Genomic DNA, 26,348 nt, shown 5'->3' with positions numbered 1-26,348 from the left:
TCATCATAGGCAGTCCCTTAGAATCGAGGAAGACTTGCTTCCACTCTTAAAATGAGTCCTTAGGTAGCTGAACAGTCCAATACGAGAGCCATAGTTCCCGTCACAGGTGGGACAGATAGTTGTTGAGGGTAAGGGAGGGTGGGACAGATTTGACGTACGCTCTTTGCTGCCTGCGCTTGATTTCTGCATGCTCTCGACGATGAGACTCGAGGTGCTCAGCGCCTTCCTGGATGCACTTCCTCCACTTAGGGCGGTCTTTGGCCAGGGACTCCCAGGTGTCAGTGGGGATGTTGCACTTTATCAGGGAGGCTTTGATGGTGTCCTTGTAACGTTTCCTCTGCCCACCTTTGGCTCGTTTGCCGTGAAGGAGTTCCGAGTAGAGCGCTTGCTTTGGGAGTCTCGTGTCAGGCATGCGAACAATGTGGTCTGCCCAACGGAGCTGATCAAGTGTGGTCAGTGCTGGAGATACTGGCCTGGTCGAGGACGCTAATGTTGGTGCGTCTGTCCTCCCAGGGGTTCTACAGGATGTTGCGGTAAATTGCTCTGGTCATTTTGGAGACAAATGGCCTGGAGGTTCCGCAACTTAGCAACCGCACAATAGGCAGTGGTTGAGTAGGAGTTGACGTGAGAGGTAGAACCAGAGTGTTAGGAGCAATGTGAGGGGTAGAAACTGAAAGTGTGAGGAGCAGTACAGAACAAAAAGAAATATTTGCATTTATATAGCACCTTTCACGACCACCGAATGTCCCGAAGTGCTTTACAGCCAATTAAGTACTTTTGGAGTATAGTCACTGTTGTAAAGTGCAAAACGCGGCAGCCAATTTGCGCACAGCATGCTCCCACAAACAGCAATGTGATAATGACCAAATAATGTGTTATTACTATGTTGATTGAGGGATAAATATTGTCCAGAACACCGGGGATAACTCCCCTGCTCTTCTTCAAAATATGTTCACCTGAGAGAGCAGACGGGGCCTTGGTTTAATGTCTCATCCAAAAGACAGCACCTCCAACAGTGTAGCGTTCCCTCAGCGCCCACTGTCTGTCCTACCTGTGACAGAGACTGTAATTCCTGTATTGGACTGTTCAGTCACCTAAGAATTCACGTTTAGAGTAGAAGCAAGTCTACTTTGATTTCAAGAGAATGCCTATGTTGATGATAGTCCCTCAGCACTGCAATAGAAGTCGAGATTTTTGTACTCAAGTTCCTGGTGTGGGATTTGAACTTATAACTTTCTGCTTCAGAAGCGAGAGTGCTACCCACTGAACCACTGAGCTAACACTTTACCCTTAACACGCGAGCCTGACTGGAGAACGTTGGGAGCGAATCGGAGCACACGGCAACCCTGGGAGCAGGCCGCGAATCAGAACTAGGCAAACTGCAGCGTGAGCAGCCGGCGGCCAATTAGAGCGAGCTAAACATCAGCGGGGGAGGGGAGCCGGCGGCCAATCAGAGCGAGCCAAACAGCGGGAAGGGCGGCAACCAAACAGAAGGAACTAAACAGCAGAGGGGGGAGCTAGCGCCCAATCAGAGCGAGTCAAACAGAAGGGGATCCGGCAGCCAATCAGAGCGAGCCAAACAGCAGCGGGGGAGCCGGCAGCCAATCAGAGCGAGCCAAATAGCCGTGGGGGGAGGAGGGAGCCGGCGGCCAATCAGAGCGAGAAAAACATCAGCGTGGGGGGCGGCGAGCAGTTAGAAGGAGCTAAACAGAAGAGGGGGGAATCGGCGGCCAATCAGAGCGAGTCAAACAGCAGGGTGGGTGTGGAGTTGGCGGGCAATCAGAGAGAGCTAAACAGCAGGGGAGGGGGGAGTCAGCGGCCAATCAGAGCGAACCAAACAGCAGCAGCGGGAGCTGGAGCGGAGCCGAGAGACAATCCTAAGCTGACGAGAGAAGCTGCGCTTGGCCTGAAGCTGAGCAGAAAAGCTGGCTTGAGTTTTGACGCGGTGGGGAGGAGAAGGAGAAGAAGCTGTCGGCTGATCGGGAGCCAGGGTCGGGAGGACGGACGAGAGCCGGCGCCTGTGCACCCGGAGCGATGGAGGAGTTGAGGCCTAGCGGGCCGGCTCTCGCCGCGCTGCTGCCCGTCGGTCTGCACGCCATCTACCAGGAGTGCAGGCGGCTTTACTCGGACCAGCCCAATCCGCTGCAAGTCACCGCCATCGTCAAGTACTGGTACGTTACCCTCGACATCAACAACTTTTCCACTTCGGGCCCAGGCCCCGCAGCCGACAAGTTACGTTAAATCAAGGCAACGGTTTTGATTTGAGGCAATTTAAATTCAGACTTTTCCTTTTTTGTGGTTTGCAAGTTGGCTCTTTACATCAGATTGTTTTCAATTATTTCCTTTTTTTAAGTGAACAATTTTTTTTCCAATTCCTCTTTATAGTACACATATTTCTTTCAGTTTCTCCCTTATTTTAGTACACAGATTTCTTTCAGTTATTCCCCTTTTTTAGTGCACAGATTTCTTTGTTGAAAAGTTTCTCGCTGCTTCTAAAAGTTTCGAGCTTTTAAACGTTTCTCGCTGCTTCTAAAAGTTTCGAGCTTTTAAAAGTTTAACAAAAAACTTTTTGTCAGTCTGATAGGGCTCTCGTGTTTACCTTTTTTTTTAATAAAGTTTCAATTATTTGCATCTCAGAGAAAGTTTCTGCAACCATCAATTTGAAAGGAAGTGGATCTTACCATTGCCACGGGGCTTTAAAGCAAACACGTACTTATTATAAATAAACTTGTAATTTTACATAAGTATCTGGAACATAAAGTTAGATTTAAAAAAAATTGTTTGAAGAACTTTCGTTTGCATCATTTTAATTTATTTCAGCGTGAAGTAATTTTGTAAAATAATAGTGTCCTAATAAAACGGACTGTGGAATTTTCTGGTCAATTTCTCTAACAAAAACAGTGCTGTCAGCGAGTGGATAAAGTGATTTTTTTTTCCTGTTTTGTGTTTAATTTTTAACTAACTACTGTCATAATTGTAACAAATAAGTAATTTGTAAATGTGTAGTTTAAATTTGGATAATTGCTAGTGATTAAAAACAATCAACTTCAAAAGAAGTTAGTCCCAGTTTGAGAATTTTCAGTCAGAACTGGTAATTGTTTGTGAACTTTGCTGCACTTTAATGTTTTTAAAAGGCAGATACATATCACAATTTACCAGGTGTGATAGTAATTTGGTTATTTTTAATTGGATTCAGTTGTAATCTTGAATCCATTCATTTAAAAAAAAGGATAAGTTGAGATTTCATATAATTAGCTTTGAATTCTAAACTGCCATGTATTTGCACTGATGCTGAAGCTGTACAGATGTTATTTAAACACCAATTTATACAACATTATTAGAAAATAGTGTTCCCATATAGTGTATTAATCAGCACCTTTGAAGTTGACGGGGGTGGGGGAAAACAGTTGTGATGCATTTAAATAGGTTTATTTTTAGTGCAGGGGAACACTTCTGGCTTTAGGTTTGGGACACATCTCCCAACGCAGGTCAACAAAGGCATGTCCATGTGATAATAGATCTGGATCTCATGAGGTGTTCCATTTTGAATTTCATTGTTCCCATATAATAAGACTTTCAATGCAGCACATTTCTTACTCCTGTAGTCTTACCTTTTGCAGACAAGGATGTGAATACAACCCAAAAAAGTTGGGAGATTTTGATTATTTTGAAAACATGCTGTTTTCACAACGTTATTGAATGTATGCAGGAAAAATTGTGATGGGTAGGTTCTAAACTAGTAACTTTTGTTTTACATGTTTTTGCCTCGATTTGTTTTCAATCTGATTTTCCTCTTGCTGCTCGTGTCTGCTTTGTCTTTATCTTTAATGCTCTGTTTCCTTTTTCTCCTTGCCTCAAGGCCTAGAATGAGCACCTAGCTGCTAGACACCAAGGTCTTACAGGTAGGGTAGTGTAGATGAAAACCTTTCTCATTCAAGGGACAGTTAGATTACATTATGGGACATTATTGTAAGCTTTTCTGAATGGATGGGCTGAATGACCTTTCTTGTCTTTTTCTTCCTGTGATGGTGTGCAATCTGTATGCAGCTACAAGCTGCTTAGTTTTTGAGCAGATGTGAGCAAGATCATGAATTTTCTTAAGTTTTGCTGTTATGGAGAAGCCATAGAAAGGCCACACCAAAAAAATGTGTTGCAATATCCAATTAACTGCCTCTTTTTTAAAAGGGAGAGTAATGGAAGGCACAGGTTTGCCAGTCTGGTGAGCCATTTGGGAATGGGTGGCAAGCAAGAGGTCTTTCAACGCCAGTAACACCAACAATACATTGCTAGCTTTCTTGGACAACAGATAGGTTAACTTACCTGCAGCCACACTGCAAAATGACAATCTGATGCGTGGTGGTGTGGGCGCATACTGATTGCTGGCACCATTCAGTATAATGTTTGTTCATTCGGGGTTTCACTTCTTTCAGTAATGAGAGCTTTGGATCACTTCTACAACTGGTTTGCCTTCAATGCCCTTGCTGTTGGAGGCATCCTGTATTTTAAAGGGGACAACGACAACTTGTATTTATATAGCACCTTTAACGTAGTGAAATGTCCCAAGGCAATTCACGGGTATTATGAGAGATAAATTTGACACCAAGCCACAAAAGTAGAAATTAGCACAGGGCTTGGTCAAAGAGATATGTTATGAAGGAGGATAGCGAGGCAGAGAGGTTTTGGCAGGGAGTTCCAGAGCTTGGGGACTAGGCAACAGAAAGCACGGCCACCGATGGTTGAGCGATTTATAATCAAGGATGGTCAAGAGGGCAGAATTAGAGGAGCGCAGACATCTCGTGGGGCTGGAGGAGATTAGAGATGGGGAGGGGCGAGGCTATGGAGGGATTTGAAAATAAGAGAGAATTTTGAAATCGAGGCGTTGTTTAACTGGAAGCCAATGTAGGTCAGCAAGGGGTGATGGGTGAGCGGGACTTGGTACAAGTTAGGACATGGGCAGTCGATTTTTTGATCACTGCTAGTTTACGTAGGGTAGAATGTAGGAGGTCAACCAGGAGTGTGTTGGAATAGTCAAGTATGGCGGTAACAAAGGCATGGATGAGGGCTTCAGCACAGTGATGAGGACAGTGAAATAAACTTGAATTACAGGTGTGAATTTGGAAGCGACCATTAATTTGCTACTGCAGATCTGCTGTGGACTAAATTTACCATAAAATCGCAACTATTGGATAAGTGCAGTGCAGGGTCTAGTGCTGATCATTGCAGATCAGGAAAGTTCCAGCTTCAGCTGAGTTGGGTGATCTGAGTGTTGGTGGGAATACAGAATTGGCCTCAGCAGCCCAAAACTAAAATGGAATGTACATGAAACAACTGGAGTTGCTGTTCGGTGGCACAGGTAGAGCGCCCAAATCTGGAAACGCCCGGGCCGAAATTTGGGTATTTCTGGATGTCGGAAAGTCTTTCTGACGTCCCAAATCCGGAAATGCCTGGCCCGAGGTAAAGGCGGAGGGGATAAACCTGCGTTGAAGACCTGCAAAAAGATAAGTTACAGTTTTTATTAATTCTTTTTCAGCGATTTAGTGGGTAAGGGTTTTGTGAAATTGTTTTTTTTTGGAATTGTTTTTGTATTTCCTCCCTCGCAGCGGAAATCGGTTTTGAAAAAAAAAGGTCCGGATTTCGGAACATTTTCTGGATTGCGGATGACCCCGCCATGAATCGGTACGGATTCCGGAACATTCCGAATTTTGGAACTCCAGATTTCTGACGTTCAAACTGTAGTTAGTCTAGGGAAATTTGGACTTCGGGTAAATAGCTGCTATCCAGCCTAACACATGGAAAAATTGAGGAACACGAGAGTTGTAGATGACTATGTGCCCCAGTGTGAATTATCGTCAAATAAGAGAACTAAAAAAAAACGGAGGGCTGGTCAACAAATGGAGAAGTTTCATGCAATCCCAAATGCTCCAGATTTGCAGTGCTTGAGTGTGGCACAGAGGAAATTGACTAAACTACATTTGGGTTCGACTTCTGTCTCCTGTTATGAACATGATCTTACCTAATTGAGAAGTTGATTTTCATCATCATCATAGGCAGTCCCGGAATCGAGGAAGACTTGCTTCCACTCTTTTTATAAAAAAAAAAAAAAATGAGCCCTTAGGTGGCTGAACAGTCCAATACAAGAACCACAGTACCTGTCACAGGTGGGGCAGATAGTCTTTGAGGGAAAGGGTGCGTGGGACTGGTTTGCTGCATACTCTTTCCGCTGCCTGCACTTGATTTCTGCATGCTCTCGGTGATGATGATTTTATATCACTGTCAGTACAACACCCTATTCACTTTACACCAACACATGAGTGCTGGAACTCATTTTGTGTTGGTGAATTTCATGTGGCATTGATGGTGTGCATTTTGGAGTGGCTTTTCCAGTGGTGTAGTGAAGCATCACATGAATTTTTTTGTAAAACTTGACTCCGTAATGAAATGCGAAATGTACAACTTGCGGAGAAATTGTTCTCAAATGTTATCAAATTTAGCCTATTGAACTTGCTGTCTTCTACATATATTTATTTTGGGCAGTGAGCAGTTCATTTTTGGCTCTCCTGTTAACACACTTTAAAACAGGAAGCAAGGCAAAACAATCATTTTTCCTCCAGTTACTCGACCCCCACCCCCATTCTGTTCTCCAGAGCATTGGCGTTAAGTGCCAGGGAAGACCAGCTTTCCTCAAAGCGGCATTCTCAACTTCAGGAATCTGTCTCCTCACCCTCTTTGGGACTCTAATAATCCTGCATCTTTCCAGTAATATGAAAATTAGAATCCGAGAATGGTTACAGCAGAGAAGTTACTCGCTGCATAAAAAAAGTTTTTCCTCATATCACCTTTCATTCTTAAATCTGTGTCCCCTGGTTCTCGACCCTTCCACCAATGGGAACAGTTTCTCTCCCCCTCTCTCAAATTCTCATCTTTATTTTCAAATCCCTCCATGGTCTCGCCCCTCCCTATCTCTGTTCTCTCCTCCATCCCACAACCCTCTGATATATCAGCACTCCTCTAATTCTGCCCTCTTCAGCAACCCCAATTTTAATTGCTCCATCATTGTCAAGGCTCTAAGCTCTGAAATTCCTTCCCTATACCTCTCCACCTTTTAAGATGCTCCTTTAAAGCCTACCTCTTTGACCAAGCTTTTGGTTATCTTCCCTAATATCTGTGTGGCCTGGTGTCAAATTTTGTTTTATAACACTCCTTTGAAGCGCCTTAGGACGTTTTACTATGTTAAAGGCGCTGTATAAACAAAAGTTGTTGCACAAAAATTTGAAAGCAACAACACCATGTATTTATATAGCGCCTATAATGTAGTGAAACGTCCCAAGGCACTTCACAGGAGTATTATGAGATAAAAAATCTAAAGGATACAATATAATCACACTGCATCTCAAGGAAAGCCATGCTGATTGTTTAGGAGGAGGCAGTTTGAACTTTCATTAATGTCCAATGCTGTTTTTTAGATTTTCTTAATTGCGGCATCAGGGTAAGACCATAGTGCAGAACACTATCAAGGTTAACAAGAGTAAGTGGTGAGGTAAATTGGGAAATAGTGATCGGGCGATGCCAAGCTCCTGTTTTAAAAGGCTAAAGATTGTAAGAGGAAGGACCGTCTGAGGGACACGGAGTTTCGCAGTTTTGAGGTCTTTGAGAAGAATAAGTGATTAATAGACTGATGAGTAATATCAACACTGTGATGATTTAGGGAAAAGGAAGAGCATGTTTGATGCTTGAAATGAATGAGAAAGGAAAGTTCAGAGGGCTACTAACCATAATGAAGATTTTCAAGTTCAGTATTCATGTTGCAGATTTGTACAAGTGGAAAGTGGTGCTCCACAAGGATCGGTGCTCAGACAGCTGCTGTTCGTCATTTGCATAAACAATTTGGAATCTGAAGTACATCTTCAAAAAATTTGCGGATGATAGTTAACATTAAGGAAGACTGGCAAAATACAAGAACACATTAATAAAGTTGCAGAATGGGTGTGTAATTGGAAAATTAATTTCAATATAGATAAGTTTGAGTTGGTTCATTTTGGTAGAAAGAATAAGGAGGCCACATACTCTTTGGAAAATACAAGTCCAATTGGGGTCGAGGAGCAAAGGGATATAGGGGTACAGATATACATCACAAAAAGCAGCGATGCAGGTTAATAAGGCTACTTTAAAAAAAAAAAGCAAACAAAGCACGGGGCTAATTTCTACAAGGTTAGAATTGAAAAGCAAGGAAGTTATGTTCAACTTGTATAGAATTGTGGTTGGACCACAGTTGGAGTATGGTGCATAATTCTGGTGTCTATATTATAAAAAGGATATTGAGGCACTGGAGAAAGTGCTGAAAAGATTTACAGGGATGATCCCAGAACTGAGGTTATAACTGTCAGGCTCGTTTCTCTAGTAAAGAGAAGACTGAGGGGTGACCTGATGGAGGTCTTCAAGATTATGAAAGGGTTTGATAGGGTAGACATAGAGAAAATGTTTCCACTTTTGGGGGAGACCAGGACTATGAGCCATAAATATAAGATAGTCACTATTAAATCCAGTAGGAAATTCAGGAGAAACGTCTTTACCCAGAGAGTGGTTAGAATGGGGAACTTGCTGCCACAGAGAGTGGTTGAGGCGAATAGCATGGATGCATTTAAAGGGAAGCTGGATAAACACTAGGGAGAAAGGAATAAAAGGTTATGCTGATGGGGTTAAATGAGAGGTGGGAGGAGGCTAGTGTGGAGCATAAACACTGGTATAGACCAGTTGGGCTGAATGGCCTGTTTCTGTGCCACACATTTCTATGTAATTCTAAGTCTTCACAGCAATTTTGCCTTTTTCTCTTCGTTGGGTAACGGAGCATCACAAACCTGCCGTGAGTGTGAACACCAAGATGAAGGGCTCGGGAGGATATTGCCTGCTAAATCTTGCATGTAAGCCAGAAAGTCAATTTGGAATTTCCAGAGCTGGCAGGTGTTCAAGGACAATTAAAAATAAAAATGTAATTACTATTTGTGCAACTTGTCTGTTGAGTAAATGTTGCAAACCACAGCAGCATGAGAACCAAATCTTGTGCAATCGAGTTTCAACAAAAAGTGGTAATTTTCAGATTAAAGTCAAAATAGTTTTATAGACATATGGCTGATGGAGAGAAGAACCAGTAGAACAATTAATATCTAGATTGGATATGATCTACATTCAAGTCTATCTTATTTAATGTTTGAGATTTGGTATGTTGTGCCACCTTTAAAGAAAGAGAAAGACTTGCATTTATATAGTGCCTTTCAAGACCCACTGGAAGTCTCATAGCGCTTTACAGCCAATGAAGTGCCTTTTGGAGTGTAGTTACTGTTGTAATGTAGGAAACGCGACAGCCAATTTGCGCACAGCAATGTGATAATGACCAGATAATCTGTTTTTGTTATATTGATTGAGGGATAAATATTGGCCAAGACACCTGGGATAACTTCCATGCTCTTCTTCGAAATAGTGCCATGGGATCTTTTACGTCCATCTGAGAGCAGATGGCAGGACCTCAGTTTAATGCCTCATCCGACAGTGCAGCACTCCCTCAGTATTGCACTGGGAGTGTCAGCCTAGATTTATGTGCTCCAGTCTCTGGAGTGGGACTCAAACCCATAACCTTCTGACTCAAAGGCGAGTGTGCTACCCACTGAACCACAGCTGACACTCCAGAGTAATGCAGAGTATAGTTGTTATTTTTAACTAGTCTTGTGAAGCAAGGGAAAAACTTTCAATTCATTGTATGGTTTTAATTTGATTGCTGTACTTCATTTTTGAAACTTTTATTTGTGCATTATATTATAACTAAGGTTTCACATATAAGTTACTCATATTTACCTTGTAGATCAAAACACATGGTTTTGTCTGCTTCATAACCTCAGGCTACTCCAGTTGTATGAGTGCTTTCCGCAGAGTGCAGAATAAATGTCTTCAATTAAGACTGTTTATTTTTACATGCAATTTTTAATCAATTAAAATCTTTCTTGTATTTCTGTCATAATTCTGGGTACTTGATAAAACAGGTTATTGTGGTTCCAAAGGTAGTTGTTCAATCAGTGGGGTACCGAACCGGAACTCTAATTCGCAAGCACAGATTTGAGATTTTCAGATGCAAGTTTGTAGTTTGATATTTAAAAAAACAAATCTCATTTATAACTCCTGCTCACTAGTGGCCCTTACAGATTCCGTCAGTACTAATGAAAACCCAAGTGATGCTGCATTTACATTCGTTTATGCCAAAACCAGAAATCTGTTTGAATCAACATGTGGCCATATCCAGAAATGGATTGATTCAGAGTGGTAGCTCTTTGGATTCTGTCACTCTCGCCTCATTGAGAAACTAGCATTATACGGTGCTTGTGATTAATTCTGTGTACCTGTCTGTCTGTAAAACAATATCAAACCAAGATAAATGCACGTTGATCCAATTCACCACCTATTCAAGAATCTCTGATTTTCATTATTTTATGGGAAAAGTGATTTTCTTTCTTGCTGATGACCACATCCTCTCCAGTGCAGTTAATTCCATGACTATAAGAGTGTTCTACAAAGCCTATATCTGTATTTTACATTATGTTCTTGACGTTAATGCAATTAAAGCTGTGCAGACCATTCGATCAGATGAAGATTGTCTATTCTGCATCAGATTCCTGTTTTTTCTGCTTTTGTTAAACAATCTATAACATTTGAGTGATGTAGTTGGACTATTAGTCCTCAACAGGTGTGTCCTTCAAGTTGGAGCAGCGGACTGGATCTGTCTTCCACAACTAGTAAGTGAACGATGCGGGACTTATTTTGGCTCCAAGCACAGAATGAAATTGAGGCTCCCATTTCCATAGTCAACCATATTCATGCGAGATGAGAGTGACTGTCCTTGATATCAAGGCAGCATTTGACTGAGTTTAGCATCAAGGAGCCCTAATAAAACTGAAGTCGCTGGCATTTGGGGAAAACTGGCTGGGGTCATACCTTGTAAAAGGGAAAATGGTTGTGGTTGTTGGAGTTCAATCATCACAGACCCAGGATATCACTGCAGGAGTTCCTCAGGGCAATGTCCTAGGCCCAACCATCTTCAGCTGCTTCAACAATGACCTTCCCTCCATCATAAGGTCAGAAGTGGGGAAGTTCACTCATGACTGCAGAATGTTCAATGCCATTTGCAACTCCTCAGATAATGGAGCAGTCCATGCCTGCATTCAGCAGACCTTAATGATATTCAGGCTTGGGCTGATAAGTGATAAGTAACGTTCGCGCCACACAAGTGCCAAGTAATGACTGTCTCCAACAAGCGAGACTCTAGCCACCGTCCCTTGACATTACCTATGCCAAATCCCCCACCATCAACATCCTGGGGGTCATCATTGACCAGAAACTTAACTGGACCAGCCACATAAATACTGTGGTAGGCCAAGAACAGGTCAAAGGCTGGATATTCTGCAGCGAGTGCTCACCTCCTGACTACCCAAAGCCTTTCCACCATCTAAAAGGCACGTCAGGAGTGTGATGGAATACTCATACTCTCCACATGTCTGGATGAGTGCAGCTCCAACAACACTCAAAGCTTGAGTCCATCCAGGACAAAGCAGCCCACTTGATTGGTACCCCATCCACCATCTTAAACATTCACACCTCCACCACCTTGGCTGCAGTGTGTACCATCTACAAAATGCACTGCAGCAAATCACCAAGGCTTCTTTGACAGTACCTCCCAAACCTGCGACCTCTACCACCTAGAAGGACAAGGGCAGGAGGTGCATGGGAACACCACACCCTCCACATCACACGCCATCCTGACTTGGAAATATATCGCCGTTTCTTCATTGTCGCTGGGTCAAAATCCTGGAACTCCCTCTAACAGCACTGTGGGATTACCTTCACCACACGGATTGCAGCGGTTCAAGAAGGCGGCTCACTACCACCTTATCAAGGGCAATTGGGGATGGACAATAAATGCTGGCCTTGTCAGTGATGCCCATATACCGTGAACAAATAAAAAAAATAGTTCAAGTGCACTACAGTCGTAGCTCAAGACACCAAAGCAAACATTTTATAGGGGTGTAGTTAGTGAAGGAGGGTGGATTCCCGTGCAAGATTATACATGATTATTGACCGTACAAATAATATCATACCAAATCATCAAAACGTTTAATTGTAGTTTATTTTTGTACAATTTGTAAAATTGCCAAGATGTTACTTTTCACATACATTTGTGTTCTGTTTTAAGACTTTCAATCGGTCAAATGAAGAAAAGTTTACTTTTTTAATATTTTTGTATAATCAAGTTATTTTTTTGTTAAATAAGCAAAATGAACTTGGGAAGTACTCTGATGCTGAAGCAGATCCATATATTAACCAAGCTCGATCGGGGGGAAAAACAGGCCCATGTCCAACAACCATATCTCATCATGGCAGGGTTGTACGCTGCCATGCTTCATTGCAGCCTATTGCCCCACATTCTCAATCATGAGGAAAGAAGTTGCACCCTTCCACATATTTATTCTGTTGTACCGTTTTAATACAAACAAATAGTCCTAAGAGCCGCATAACTCAGAAAACACCAACTTTCCCTCTGCTGTACTGGTGTTTGTGAATGAACACTGAAATAATCCAGGAGTCAATCTCCTGTCCAGCACAAGTCTGCTCTTGTATCCAGGTGGAGAAGCAGCAATGGGACTTTGTGTGTGCGTGAGTTGGAAAAACAGTGGGACTGATGAGAAGAATTGAAAACTTGAAAATGTCACTACCTGTATCTCTGCCCATCTCAAATTGCCACCTCGCTTGCATAACTGGTAATGAGAGAACAAAGTTGGGTAGGGGGTGGGGGGAGCAATTTGTTAGGAGCGAGGCTCTGTAGGCTGCTTTATCTAAGGCAAACAGCATTCCAGCTGAAATGGCCAAGTGCAGTGAATTTGACCTGTGTGCTGCTGCTGCCTGAATATTCTACAATAATCAAAAAATTCAATGTTGAATAACAATGTTGAAGTTCTGCAATATTTTTTCTACCTCTGGAGCACTCTTCCGGACAGCCTTATCTGAAACTCTACCACTTACATTTTGAAGTTCTTGTTTAACTAGGGTTGTTGAAGCATCAATGGCATGGGCCCAAACAAAGGCCTGTGATCCCTTGTATCTGACCTATGTAGCCCAGGGAATTAACTTTTTTTTTTATTGGAACTTATTTCTTGATCACTGGTTTGTCCTATTTGAATTTTGTGGGCCTGGAGGTTTAGAAAGGGATGTTGTCAATGCAGTTGGCTCATTAATGGAGTATACTATACAGGGTATTAGTGAGGCCACCCCTGGAGTACTGCGTACAGTTTTGGTCTCCGTATTTAAGGAAGGATATACTTGTATTGGAGGCTGTTCAGGGAAAGTTCACTCAGTTGATTCCGCAGATGTGGGGGTTGACTTATGAGGGTAGGTTAGGCCTATACCCATTGGAGTTCAGAAGAATGTGAGGTGATCTTATTGAAATTTATAAGAATGAGGGGGCTCGACAAGGCGGAGGCAGAGAAGATATTTCCACTCATAGGGGAAACTAAAACTAAGGGACATAGTCTCTGAATAAGGGGCCGCCCATTTAAAACTGAGATGAGGAGGAATTTCTTCTGAGGGTTGCAAATCTGCGGAATTCTCTGCCCCAGAAAGCTGGAAAGGCTGGGTCATTGAATATATTTAAGGTGGAGATAGACAGATTTTTGAGCGATAAGGAAGTCGAGGGTTATGGGGAGCGGGCAGGGAAGTGGAGCTGAGTCCATGATCAGATCAGCCATGATCTTATTGAATGACCAAACAGGCTCGAAAGGCCAATGGCCTACTCCTGCTCCTATTTCTCATGTTCTGTTTGTTTTTAATATCCTAAATCAGAGCACCAACATCTGTTATCAGCAGTTAAATACATATATACAATTGTGGGATATTTGATGTGGCCTGAGAGGTTCTGTAGTAGGCACAAGTGACCCATGAAAACAAAAAGCATTGACATCCTGCCCCACCCCCTCACCCATATCGGCAGGAAATTTCTAGTTTGGTTTTTGGTGTCTTGATGTATTTCTCTGGATTGAGAATTTATCTAGGTTAAACTGGTTTTATTACAGTAGCTTCTTGCTGTAATCTATAACTATTGTACACACAATTCTGTTAAAATAAATACTTCTGGGGCAGATTTTCTTTCTTCCTTTTCCATGCATTGTGAACTTAGTGTTGGGTGCTTATCTTACTGAATAATTCATCTGTTGTATAGACTAATTGAATCTATTGCACTAATGTGTTATTGACATCGGGAATATTATGATTGGCTAAGCTTTGACCTTCATAACATTTGCCTGACTAGGCATAACCTCGGCGTAAATTACTTTCTGCCCACCCCCCAAGCCAGTCTATTTTTTTTGTTCCCTATTTCTCTGCCCCCCCACCCTCCAATACTTCCAAATCACATCGACAATCAATCAACATTTAAACTTGAAAATTGTATCCACTGCTACAAAAAACATTCTCGTGTGTCTCTTTTTTTTCTTTGAAGGTTGGGAGGACCAGACCCACTGGACTACATCAGTATGTACAGAAATCCAGGGAGCCTGACGCAGGACGTTCCAGAGCACTGGCATTACGTCAGCTTTGGTTTGAGTGACTTGTATGGTGACAATAGAGTCCATGAGTAAGTACCATAGAATACAAATTGCAAATACTGGAAATCAAAAATAAAGGGAAAATTATTAAGGGTCTGATCCAAAAAAATTAGCTCATCTTGCAGCTGCTGACGAACCTGTTGTCCCTTTCCAGTATTTACTATTCTTGTTTGAGTAAGTGCCATGATGGGTTAGAATTGAGGAAGTTCTGCAACATATATATTTTGCAACTTCTTTGGGGGAAAAGAAAATCTTAAAATGAAAACTAACGTGTCTGTTGTACCTACTTTAAAGATGGTCAGTAACACAAATGTGTTTCTGACACAGAAGCCAATTTGATATTAATAATCATATGCAGCTATGAAAGATTCCAAAAGTGATTACACATTAGCATATTTGGTTGTCATATCAAAAGTTGCTCCAGTGAAAGGACTTCAAATCTGAATTGTACATTGCTGATTTATAAGGAAGCCATGACCTAAATGTAACTTGAGCCGTAGCTCCTTCATGTCTGAGGTGACTTGTGGAATGGGCTGTCACCAAGCACAGTGAGTGTGAACTCCAAAGGCTCCCAAAAACAAATGGACTGAGTCCTAGTTTAACCATCGTGCATGTGCCAGCTCTTTAAAGGGGCTATTCAATTAGTCCCACTCCCTTATGGTTTCCCCATAGCCCTGCAAATATTTCCGTTTCAAGTATATATCCAATTCTCTTTTTTAAAAGTTACTTTTCAATCTGCTTCTGCCACCCTTTCACGCAGTGCATTCCAAATCATCATAACTTGCAGCGCAAAAAAAAAAAATCTCATCTCCCCTCTGGTTCTAATTACCTTAAATCTGTGTCCTCTGGTTACTGACTCTGCCAGTGCAAACTGTTTTTCCCTGTTTACTCTATCAAAAATTGTCATAATTTTGACTCCCATTGACCGTCTCTGCTCAAAGGAGAATAATCCCAGCTTCTGTGGTTTCTCCAGATAACTGAAGTCCCTCATCCCTGGTAATCATTCCCCTAAATTTCTGCACCCTCCAAGACCTTGACATGGATATAGATTTAGCTAAGAAAAAGGAAGCTAAATGGTACAGTTTTTGGTGTGTATAATAGGCTGCCAAAAACTGGAGATGCGGTAGAGGTGGAGATCTGCAGATGGTTGAGAGATATGGAAGACCAGGGCAGCTTTAATTATCAAGATGGACTGGATAAAAGTAATGCAATAAAAACAGAAAATGCTGGAAATACTCGGTCAAGCAGCATCTGTGGAGAGAGAAACTGATGAAAGGTCATCGAACTGAAATGTTAACTTTTTGTTTCTTTCTCCACAGCCTGACCTGCTGAGTATTTCCAGTATTTTCTGTTCCTATTTCAAATTTTCAGCATCTGCAGTATTTTGCTTTTCTGAAAGTAATGCATATGGTGACAGTAAGGACAGAAACATTGCTTGATTTAGTTCTGAGCGATGAAGTGGAGCAAATAATTGAGGAGAACAACTGGGGAATATTGGGAAGGATGTGAAGGCTTTGGAGAGGATGCAGAAAAGATTTACGAGAATGATTCCAGGAATGAAGGACTTCAGTTACTTGGATAGACTGGAGAAGCTGGGGTTGTTCTCCCTAGAGCAGAGAAGATTGAGAGGCGATTTGATGGTTTTAAAAACATGGGTCTGGACAGAGTAGATAGAGAGAAACTGTTCCCATTGAACCAGAGGACACAGATTTAAGGTGATTGGCAAACGAACCAAAGGTGACGTAATACACAACTTTTTTACACAGCGAGTGGTTAGGATCTGGAATGCACTGCCTGAAAGGGTGGTGGAGGCAGACTGAATCATGGCTTTCAAAAGGGAGTTGGATAAGTACCTGAAAGAGAAAAATTGTAGGGCTACGAGGGAAAGGACAGGGGAATGGGACTAACTGAAGTGCTCTGGCAGAGAGCTGGCACAGACTCGACTGGCTGAAGGCCGCCTTCTGTGCTGTAACAATTCTGATTCTATATTTACCACAACAGAAGTTCAATGTAAGAATAGAAATGGATAATGAAGAGTTAAAAGATCACTGCGCCATCAATGTTGGCTAGAGTTGGACTGTGCGCACTCAATGCTTAAAATCTGCTTTTTGATGCCAATCTCAGAACCACCGTGTGGAGTAGAGCTCAACACGTTTAAGTACATACATTTGGTTCTGCTGCTCCCTATTGTGTTTTAGGGGGCGATAGGGGAAGGCTAAATCAAGTGCTAATTTAGATGCTGCTTAGCAGTGCATGTGTTTAACTCAGTAGAAAATGTGATTTTATTAAAAAAAATATCAGACGAGATGTGCTATGATGAAGTAATTTTGTATTTAATGAAATGCTGCTTCACAACCATTTATTTAGATTTTAAGTTTTATGTATGAACTAGTTTTTAAACTGAATCAAAGATAGAATTAGTTAGGTATGGTTGCGAGATACTGCTGGTGGCTAAAATAAGTTTTAAAAACAAAATGATTTTGAGTTCTCGATTAAATTCATACATTGAATTGATGTAACCTGTGTGCATGTGTCTGTATATGTGCATTGAGTTTTAAATGTTTTTGTTGTCTTTACATCCCCTGACAGGCCCTCAATGTTTAGTCAGCTGTGGCTCAGTGGGTGGCACACGTGCCTCTCAGCCAGAAGGTTGTGGGTTCATGTCCCACTCCAGGGACTTGAGCACAAAACAAATCTAAGCTGACTCCAGTGCAGTGCTGAGGGAGCCTGCACAGTTGGAGGTGCCATCTTCCGGATGAGGTGTTAAATCGAGGCCCCGTCTGCTCCTCTCAGATGGACGTAAAAGATCCCATAGCACTATTTCGAAGAAGAGCAGGGTAGTTATCCACAGTGCCTTGGCCAATATTTATCCCTCAATCAACATAGCAAAAAAACAGAGTATCTGGTCATTATCACATTGATGTTTGTGGGAGCTTGCTTCTGCACAAATTGGCTGCCACATTTCCATTGCAACAGTGACTACACTCCAAAAGTACTTAATTGGCTGTAAAGTGCTTTGAGATGTTCGGTGGTCGTGAAAGGCGCTATATAAATCCAAGTCTTTCAGTGATTCACATAACTGAACTATAAAATCAATTACTCTCAAGGTGAATAGTTGGTCACCCTGGATTTTTTTTTAAACTTGTGCTGATTTTCTAGGATACTACATCTTTACCATCAAAGCATCTTCCCTCAAGCCGATTTTTGGGTCCATTTCCAGATTGTAGACAGTTAGTCGCAATGTCAGTGATTAAATAGTTAATGCCTCACAAGAAAGGAAGAATGGACTTCTAGTTATATAGGCCCCAAGTTTCCACATGATTTGCTCCTGATTTTTAGGAGCAACTGGTGTAGAACGGAGTATCTTAGAAATCGGAATTCTCCACATTTAGTTTTCTGCAGTTCTAGTCAGGTAGAACAGTTTCACTTTAGAATTGAATTTTATTTTCAAAAGGGGGCGTGTCCGGCCACTGACGCCTGATTTGAAAGTTTCCACAGTGAAAATGTACTCCAAACTAACTTAGAATGGAGCAAGTGAAGATTTTTGTATGCTTGAAAAAACCTTGTCTACACTTTAAAAAATCAGGCGCAGGTTACAAATTGGGGGGGGGGGGAAGGGAAATCATTAAATTCTACAATCAATCCTTCGTTATACTTATACAAATATTATATAAATAAATCCAACCTGAATAAAAATGTATAAACAAAGAAAAGATTAAATAAACCATGTTCCTACCTGTGTGAAAGTGCTTCAGGCAGGCCTTTCAGGCAGCGGTGTGGCGTCGGTCTCGGGGGCAGGCAGCAAGCAGCCTTGGTGCTGAGCTTCAGTGCTTGAGGCAGCGGTGTGGCGTCGGTCTCGACGGCAGGGGCAGGCAGCAAGCAGCCTTGGTGCTTGAGGCAGGCCTTCATTCCCCGCGAAGATGCAGCACCCGGACGGATTTGAGGCCATTTGGCCATGGGATTGCAGCGGCGTCAGTGGCTGGTCGGGAGCAGCAGCAGCCTTCGAGCTGTGAGGGGGACTGACTGAGGCCATTTGGACAGGGAGAGGCAGCCACATCGACATCTTTATATTTAAATTTGCAGACTGGGTGCACCACATATTATGCAATGGTTTGCTTCCTCATGCAAGAAATTCTTTGTTCTTGGTGGAAGTTGATCCATTGCAAAGTTGAATTGGCACTTTTATTTCTCCAAACACAGTCCTTAATTTGCAGGCACCGGTTGTGCAAGTTTAGCAGTGAAAAGCTGAACTCACTGATTTCAGCAGGTGATTTATTCAGCAGTGCTGCTAAAAGCACTCCCTCACACACAGAAATATCAAGAAAATTAAAATACAAGCCTTTGCAGGGGTCCAAGAAACAAATCTTCACTTTTTCTGCAGCACTTTTAAAAATGGCCGAGTGCCAATGTTTACTTCAGACTGCGCGAACGCTCCAACGCGCACACGCAGGGGTGCCGGCACCAAGAAGCCACATTTAAATTATACCCGCCCCCTCCTACTTACAAAATCGGCGCGAGTGGTAGGCTCCGCCCCCTGTGCGCTGCGCCAAGCAGACATCGAGCTCCAAGGAGCTCGAGAATACTGCGTTTTTTTTCAGGCGCTGTTTTCGGCGCGAAAAACAGGCGCCCAGCTCCGAGGTGCGCCTTTTTCGCCGCGTGTGGAAACTTGGGGCCATAGTGCCTTTGACGACCTCAGGATATCTCAAAGTGCTTTATAGCTAATTAAAATAATTTTGAAGTGTAGTCACTATTGTAATGTAAGGAAATAAAGATAGCCAATAGGTTAGCAATTTACAACTTTTTAAATTTGGTAAAATGAATTTTAAAACTAAGGCAAGGCCTAAAATGTTGATTCAGAAGTCACGAATTGTATCGCAACTTCAGTATCTTTTTGTGGTTTGTTGGTGATATGCCATTTCCTATGTATCTGTGGTGCAACTATGTGATTACTGAAAGCAGCAATTAGTTGGGACAGGAAGTAACTTATCCTTCTGAATCCACATAAAAGAAAAGAAAGATTTGCATTTATATAGCGCCTTTTACGACCGCCAGGCGTCTCAAAGCACTTTGCAGCTAATGAAGTACTTGTGTTGTAACTCTTGCAAGATACCAGTTTACAATGTTGATATTGCATGGTCAGATTTATGTTGTGATCCGAGTCAAAATCCATACTTAAGTTTTGTGCTATCAAACCAAAGAACAAATTTGAGCCAAATAAAGAATGTGGAGTATTGGTTGGAGCTAAGATTCAGTGGTGCTTAAAAACTGGCCTAATTTTGTTCCCTGCAATCTGTTCATGACGGACAAAGCATCTAAGTTATAATATGAAGACGAGCAAATTCTTCATGGCTGTGTAGCTGCAGACTAGGTTAATTGCAGTTCTGATTACAGTATAAAATGGCAATGACCTGCCAATCATTCATTTAACTGCATAGTTGTAACACTTTTTTGGGAGAAGTCTTTTGTGATTGTCCTATCGATCCAGACTCTGGGGTTGGGCTGTAAGACACTCCTATTTTGCATTAAACCATTGAACAGATTGTGTGGAATATAACTTGCATTTTTACAGATGTAAAATATGTACTGATTTAAATCTTTGTCTTTTATTTTAAAATGGCATATTTTAATGTATCTGTTAATAGGTGTCAGCCATGACACAGTTGGCAGCACCCTTGCCACTGAGTCAGAAGATTGTGGGTTCAAGTTTCACTCCAGAGACTTGAGCACAAAAATCTAGGATGACACTCCAGTGCTGTACTGAGGGAGTGCAGCACTGTCTGAAGTAGAATGGTAGCATAGTGGCTATGGGCCCAAGTTTCCACATGATTCACGCCTGATTTTTAGAAGCAACTGGTGGAGAACGGACTATTTTAGAAATCGCAATTTTCCACTTTTTTTTTCTGCAGTTCTAGTCAGGTAGAACAGTTCTAGTTTAGAACAGAATTTTTTCTTCAAAAGGGGGCGTGTCCGGCCACTGACGCCTGATTTGAAAGTTTCCACAGTGAAAATGTACTCCAAACTAAAGTAGAATGGCGCCAGTGAAGATTTTTGTAGAACTGAAAAAACCTGTTCTACACATTAAAAAAAATCAGGCGCAGGTTACAAATTAGGCGCCCAGAACGAGGTGGGGGGGAAGGGAACTCATTAAATTTGACAATAAATCCTTATTTATACTTCTACAAATATTATACAAATAAATCCAATCTGAATAAACATTTATAAGCCAAGAAAAGATTAAATAAACCATCTTCCTACCTGTGTGAAAGTGCTTCAGCCAGGGAGAATTCTGCAGCTGTTCGTGCCGCTGAGAGAGAGAGAGAGAGAGAGAGAGAGAGAGAGAGAGATCGGGGGAGCGGGTGTCGGGTCGGGGGGGGGGGGGAGCGGGTCTCGGGTGTCGGGGCGGGTCTCTGGTGTCGGGTCTCGGGCGGGGGGGGAGCGGGTGTCGGGTCTGGTCGGCGGGGGGTGGGGGGAGCGGGTCTCGGATGTCGGGTCGGGGCGGGGGAGAGCGGGTGTCGGGGGGGGTGGGGTGCGGGATCGAGTGTCGGGTCTGGTCGGGGGGGGGAAGCAAGAGCTGGCCGTGGGAGGAGCTTATTCACGCAGCCCCAGTGAGGCCATTGGGCCAGGGCTAGGGGCTGCGTGCTTCGGGCCCCTCCCACACAGTTCGGCGCCTGGAGCTACTGCACTTGCGTGCCGACTGTAGCGCGCATGTGCAGAGGTCCCGGCACTGTTTTCAGCGCAGGGACCTGGCTCCCCCGCCCCCCCTCCCCCCACAGCTCGTGCCGGCTGCGCCGAGTGCCACAGGACCTGTAAGTCGACGGAGACTACCGAGGATTTTTTTAGGCGCCGTTTTCGGCGCGAAAAACGGGCGCCCAGCTCGGAGGGGCGCCCGTTTTTTTTCTTGTGGAAACTTGGGCCCTATGTTACTGGACCAGTAACATATACATAAACCTCCAGGTCTCTCTGTTCATGCACCCCTGTTAGGATTGTACCCTTTAGTTCATATTGCCTCTCTTTCTTCCTACCGAAATATATCACTTTGCACTTTTCTGCGTTAAATTTCGTCCGCCCATTTCACCAGCCTGTCTGTTTTATTGAAGTCTATCACTATCCTCCTCACTGTTCACTATACTTCTAAGTTTTGTCATCTGCAAATTTTGAAATTATGCCCTGTACATCCAAGTCATTAATGTATATCAAGAAAAGTACCGACCCCTGGGGAAAAACAACCATTCACCACTACTGTTTTCTGTCATTTAGCCAATTTCATATCCATGTGTGTAGCATATAATACTTAAAACAAGACATAATATATAATCACTATCCATTATTTTTGCAAATGTGTGGAGAGATCTTAATTGGCTATACATCAGTCTGTGCTATTCATCTGATTCTGTACTATTTTCCCTGTAATTAATTTAATCAAGACTGATTTCCTTGTGTTTGTTGACTTGTTAAAGCAGCAAAATAAATTATAGTTCAGAACTGGAGTCTTTGGAATTGTTGCTGCATACCACCTAAAACAAGATTTAATTTTTAAGTCTAAATTACTTTTGGATGATTTACCGACGTTCCCTTTATCAATTGTATTTGTCTTCAAAAGAAATGATCGGAAAAGGATCACCTTTTCAGATCAAATTATCCCATTGTGCATGATGTATACTGTGCCAACAAAACACATCACTGGATTTTTAGCCCATTAAACCTCTTTTTAAGGGATTGGTAGCAACCAGTTTTGTGTTTGAGATGCTCTTTGAGTAAATGCCAATAGCTGTTTTATTATTTTGAATACAATTGCTAAGGTATCCTCTGTGTTGTGCTGGAGCATAATGTTCTGGGGAAGTTACTGGTAAAATGGCAGCACATGGGTTCACTCTGATCCCGTGCTGCTGAGTCCTTTATCTTGGAACAGACAGTTTTCCTGCAGCGAGGAAGGAGCATTATTGCAGATCTGTGCTCGAAGGCTTCTTGGTGGAGGTTTTGAAGGATGCCCAGCTGATATATTTTTTTGCGTGCAGAGATTAATGGAAAAGAAAGGAGAAAAACTGAGCAGTTATAAATACACTTTCCCACCCCATCCTGTTAAAATACAAAAATAAGTTATTGTATTTAAAGGCCGAATCAGGAAGTTGTGAATAGGTAATACGGAATTTAGATTTTAAAAGCCTGAAGATTGTAGGAGGAAGGAAAGGCTTAGGGTAGTAATGAGTTCCACAGTTTTGAGGTTGCAGGACAGAATGAGTTGGATTAAGAAAGACTGATTCTTGATTTCAATACCATGTGGATCTAAGGAGGGAGAAGAGAATGTGGAATTAATATTTGGTGCTTGGAAGGAACGAGGGGAAAGTTCATAGGAGCACTGATCATGGCAGGTTAAAACAAAATAAAATAACATAATTGGTTTCAGCTATTTGCAAATACTTTTACAAAAATGTTCCCATTAAGTACTTAAATATATTGCAAGTATCTGGGGTTTCCTGGAGATAGCATTTTGAAATATATGAGGGTCTTGGACACTTCAGTGCAACTCTTTTTTTAAATATAAAAAAAATAATTTGTTTCAAGGACCCATTATTTTTGCTAATGAGAGCATACTTCAAATGGAATACAAATTTTCTATTGTACTGAATAGACGGGACAAGACTTTACCATCATGCAATACTCAACAAAGTGGACAATTGTATTATTACCAAGTTGTTTCAGCTGGCTCTACTACTTTAAGGAAGCTAACTTAGAAACAAGTTTATCCACAACAGTGACTTCAGGAGGAAGGAAAGTTTTTTTTTTTCCTGGCCCTGTCCTTTTTTTTTAGGAAGAAGCTGATGAACTTATTTGAGGTTTGGAAAATGCTAATTTTCTTGTTCATGTGGATACTGTCAAGCAGAGTTGTCCTCTCTGCTGGGTTGCTGTGGTGATGTCCGTTATGGGGTGCTTTAATTGAGTGACTGAACTGCCTTTATTTAAAAAAATAGTGGGGGAGTACAACATCAAACCAGTCCAAGTACTGCTTCAGATCTAGCGGTACCTAGGAAATTGTTGCAGATGGGAATTCAGATTTCTCAGTTTGTAGTATAGTTTCCTGGCTTCAGGTGGCTCGGAACGGTTTAAAGTCATGTTTGCATTGGAACAGTAGCAGAATGCTTCCTGTAATTGGTACAATTGAAGCAGCTTCGCAGGGAGGGAAATCTGGTTCAATGGTATCCATGTCAACCAGAAAACTAACCAGTCACATAAACATTAAGGTATGTATAATCTTCCCCTCTGAAAAGAGTACTTTGAATGATGCAAATCTTATTCTTTACTTTTTATCTATCTGTATAAATACAAAAGGTAATGAGAGTTGTACTTTTTGATTCTTTTGTGGAATTTGTCATGTATGTAGTTGATACTCTGGTCAGTTTATTCTAAATTTGATAAAACTTTTATTATAAAAACATTTGAGAAATATCTGAAAATTAGTGTGACGAGAAAGCTACAATGACGGGGCTTGAAAAAGGTTGGCTTTTGTTTGTGTTCTGTGAAAGGAACAGCTCATCAATTAGATGCAGATAATTTTCCAGGTCTTGCTGAGTATTCTGTATCACTAACTTGTGCTTTAGATTAGTGCTGCTAAGTTCAGGGGATGAGGAAATAGTTTGAAGAACCATGAATGTAACCAATGAAACCCAACCCCATTTTCATCATTATAAGGAGGCATATTTGAGCAACCTGTAAATTAGTTAGAGTTAAACTTTCCTTTTTTTAATAATTTTGGAGCCTTGCGTAGTCTGGGTTAAATTATAAACTGTCTGTATCGGGGATAATTATGTTGGTTTTCTGTCTCTATAGTTACTGACGTTTGATTACTATATTTGATCAATTTAGTCGGTTATTGGGGAGGCAGAGCTCTCACTCCTCGGGGGGGGGGGGGGGCTTTTCATTGTCCATGGTGTATTGGAATTAATTTTCTGTTTTGTGGTTTGTCTTTGTATTCTGGTATTCTGTTGTCCCGGAGGGTGGATTGACGACGCTCAACCACTGCCTATCCATGGGCAGGAAATTGCAGTCGGAGGTTTGCAGCCCACGTACGCCTCCGAACCGCAAGGAAACTCTTTACTTACCGGATGGCTTCGGACTCTTGCAGTCCTGAGCCTGTGTAAAGGCCCATGCATCCCAGGGACGCAGGTGGTTCGCAAGCTTCCCTGGAATCGTGTGGGTCAGGCCAACCAATGATACAGGGTGATTCCTATTGTGCGTTTGGAGATTCCATTTATGTATGGAATCCCCATAAGCATAATAGGAATCGCCTAAAAAAAAAATACAATTTCACAACACTGAATTAAAAATAAATGTTCACGGGTTCAGAATTAATTAAAATATACTTTAATGAACCATTTAAAATAAAAACATTTTTTGAAAGTTAAATTTTAACCTTTTTAAATAAGACAAAAATAACCTAAACTAATTGTAAATAGAAACACAGAAATTTACAGTGCAGAAGGAGGCCATTTCGGCCCATCGTGTCCACGCTGGCCGACAAAGAGCCGCTCTGTCCTCGGTCAGCAGCCCTGAAAGTTACATATAAACCTACGAACAATGACGGAAAGGCAAAGCACACCCAGTCCGTCTCTCACGACTGCGACATCCCTTATACTGAAACCTCCTACACTCCACCCCAGCCGGAGCCATGTGATCTCTTGGGCGAGGCAAAAACCAGATTAAAAACCCTGGCCAATTTAGGGAGAAAAAAAATGTAAGTGAATGTTTAAATCATTAAATATGTTTTAAATGTTTATTTTAACCCATATGCTGGTAAAAGAAGGTCTTGCACCTGCTTTTACCAGGCGTAAGGGTTTGGTGGTTATTCCCAAACTCTGCCCAACTCTGCACCAGCAAAAATGAATTTGTTGTGCATCAGTACGATCTGTCAAGGAGAAACTTGACAGATCGCAAGTTCAGGGTTTTCGCACATCGCTGTACTTTGGCAGGTTTGCGACCGGGTTTTCACCGCGATTTGACCCTGGGCGGGATCCTCGGATACGTGTTTACGGCAGCGCTTTCGAGTACCACCGGGAAGAGGTACACCGACTTGCAACGACTCGGATTGTGTTTGTGTCCGACTTTCGGCACCCTCCCAACCCGTACGGCGCATGCAAAATGGTGCAGCCCTGCCAGTAACGGTAAGTATGAAAACCTGCAAAAAAAGATAAGTTTAAAGTTATTTTGTTGCAGTGATTTAGATAGTTAAAGGTCTTGTAAATATTTTTGGAATGTTTTTGGAAATTTCCCTCCCCTCTTCTCTTTCCCCCCCCCCCCCCCGGCCCCAGGCCTCTCTCGCAGCGCTCCCGCCCTGGACTAAAGTTGTCGAAACTCACGTTTTGCGCCGCGAATGCTTGTGCAACGCCTCCCTTACCGATGTGCCCCTGGCGCAGATGTAAAGGCCGAAAGTTTGGCCCGAAAACAGTAAGTTTCACGTAATGCTACTGTTTTCATCAAAAAAAAAACGAAAGCCAAAAATCCAGCTGCTTTTGTGGTAGGCTTGAATGTGGTGAGGCAATCTATTGCTTTGCAGAAAGGGGATGGAGCAAGACCACTAAGGATTGATCTAATGCTACTTGTATTGTTCTGTTTCACCTAACTGCAATGAGGTGAAATGCGAGGGTCAGGAAAGGATGAACAGACTGGGTCTCTTCTCTTGAAAAAAGAAGGCTGAGGGGGTGACCTATTAGAGATCTT

At 42.2% G+C, this 26,348-nt stretch overlaps 1 protein-coding gene across 1 annotated transcript in view; it reads left to right on the top strand.

The window, feature by feature from the left end:
• Positions 1-1,797: 1,797 nt before the first annotated feature.
• sufu (suppressor of fused homolog (Drosophila)) overlaps positions 1,798-26,348 on the top strand; it is a 155,174-nt gene continuing 130,623 nt past the window's right edge. Inside the window, exons 1-2 of the mRNA XM_070876484.1 lie at positions 1,798-2,171; positions 14,531-14,665. Of these exons, the coding sequence (XP_070732585.1) occupies positions 2,035-2,171; positions 14,531-14,665 (272 nt within the window). The 5' untranslated portion in view covers positions 1,798-2,034. The remainder of the gene's footprint in view (positions 2,172-14,530; positions 14,666-26,348) is intronic.

The sequence above is a fragment of the Pristiophorus japonicus genome, chromosome 3 (genome assembly GCF_044704955.1).
Source record: "Pristiophorus japonicus isolate sPriJap1 chromosome 3, sPriJap1.hap1, whole genome shotgun sequence".
Lineage (NCBI taxonomy): Eukaryota > Metazoa > Chordata > Chondrichthyes > Pristiophoridae > Pristiophorus > Pristiophorus japonicus.
This window is presented reverse-complemented; position numbering and strand designations above follow the sequence as displayed.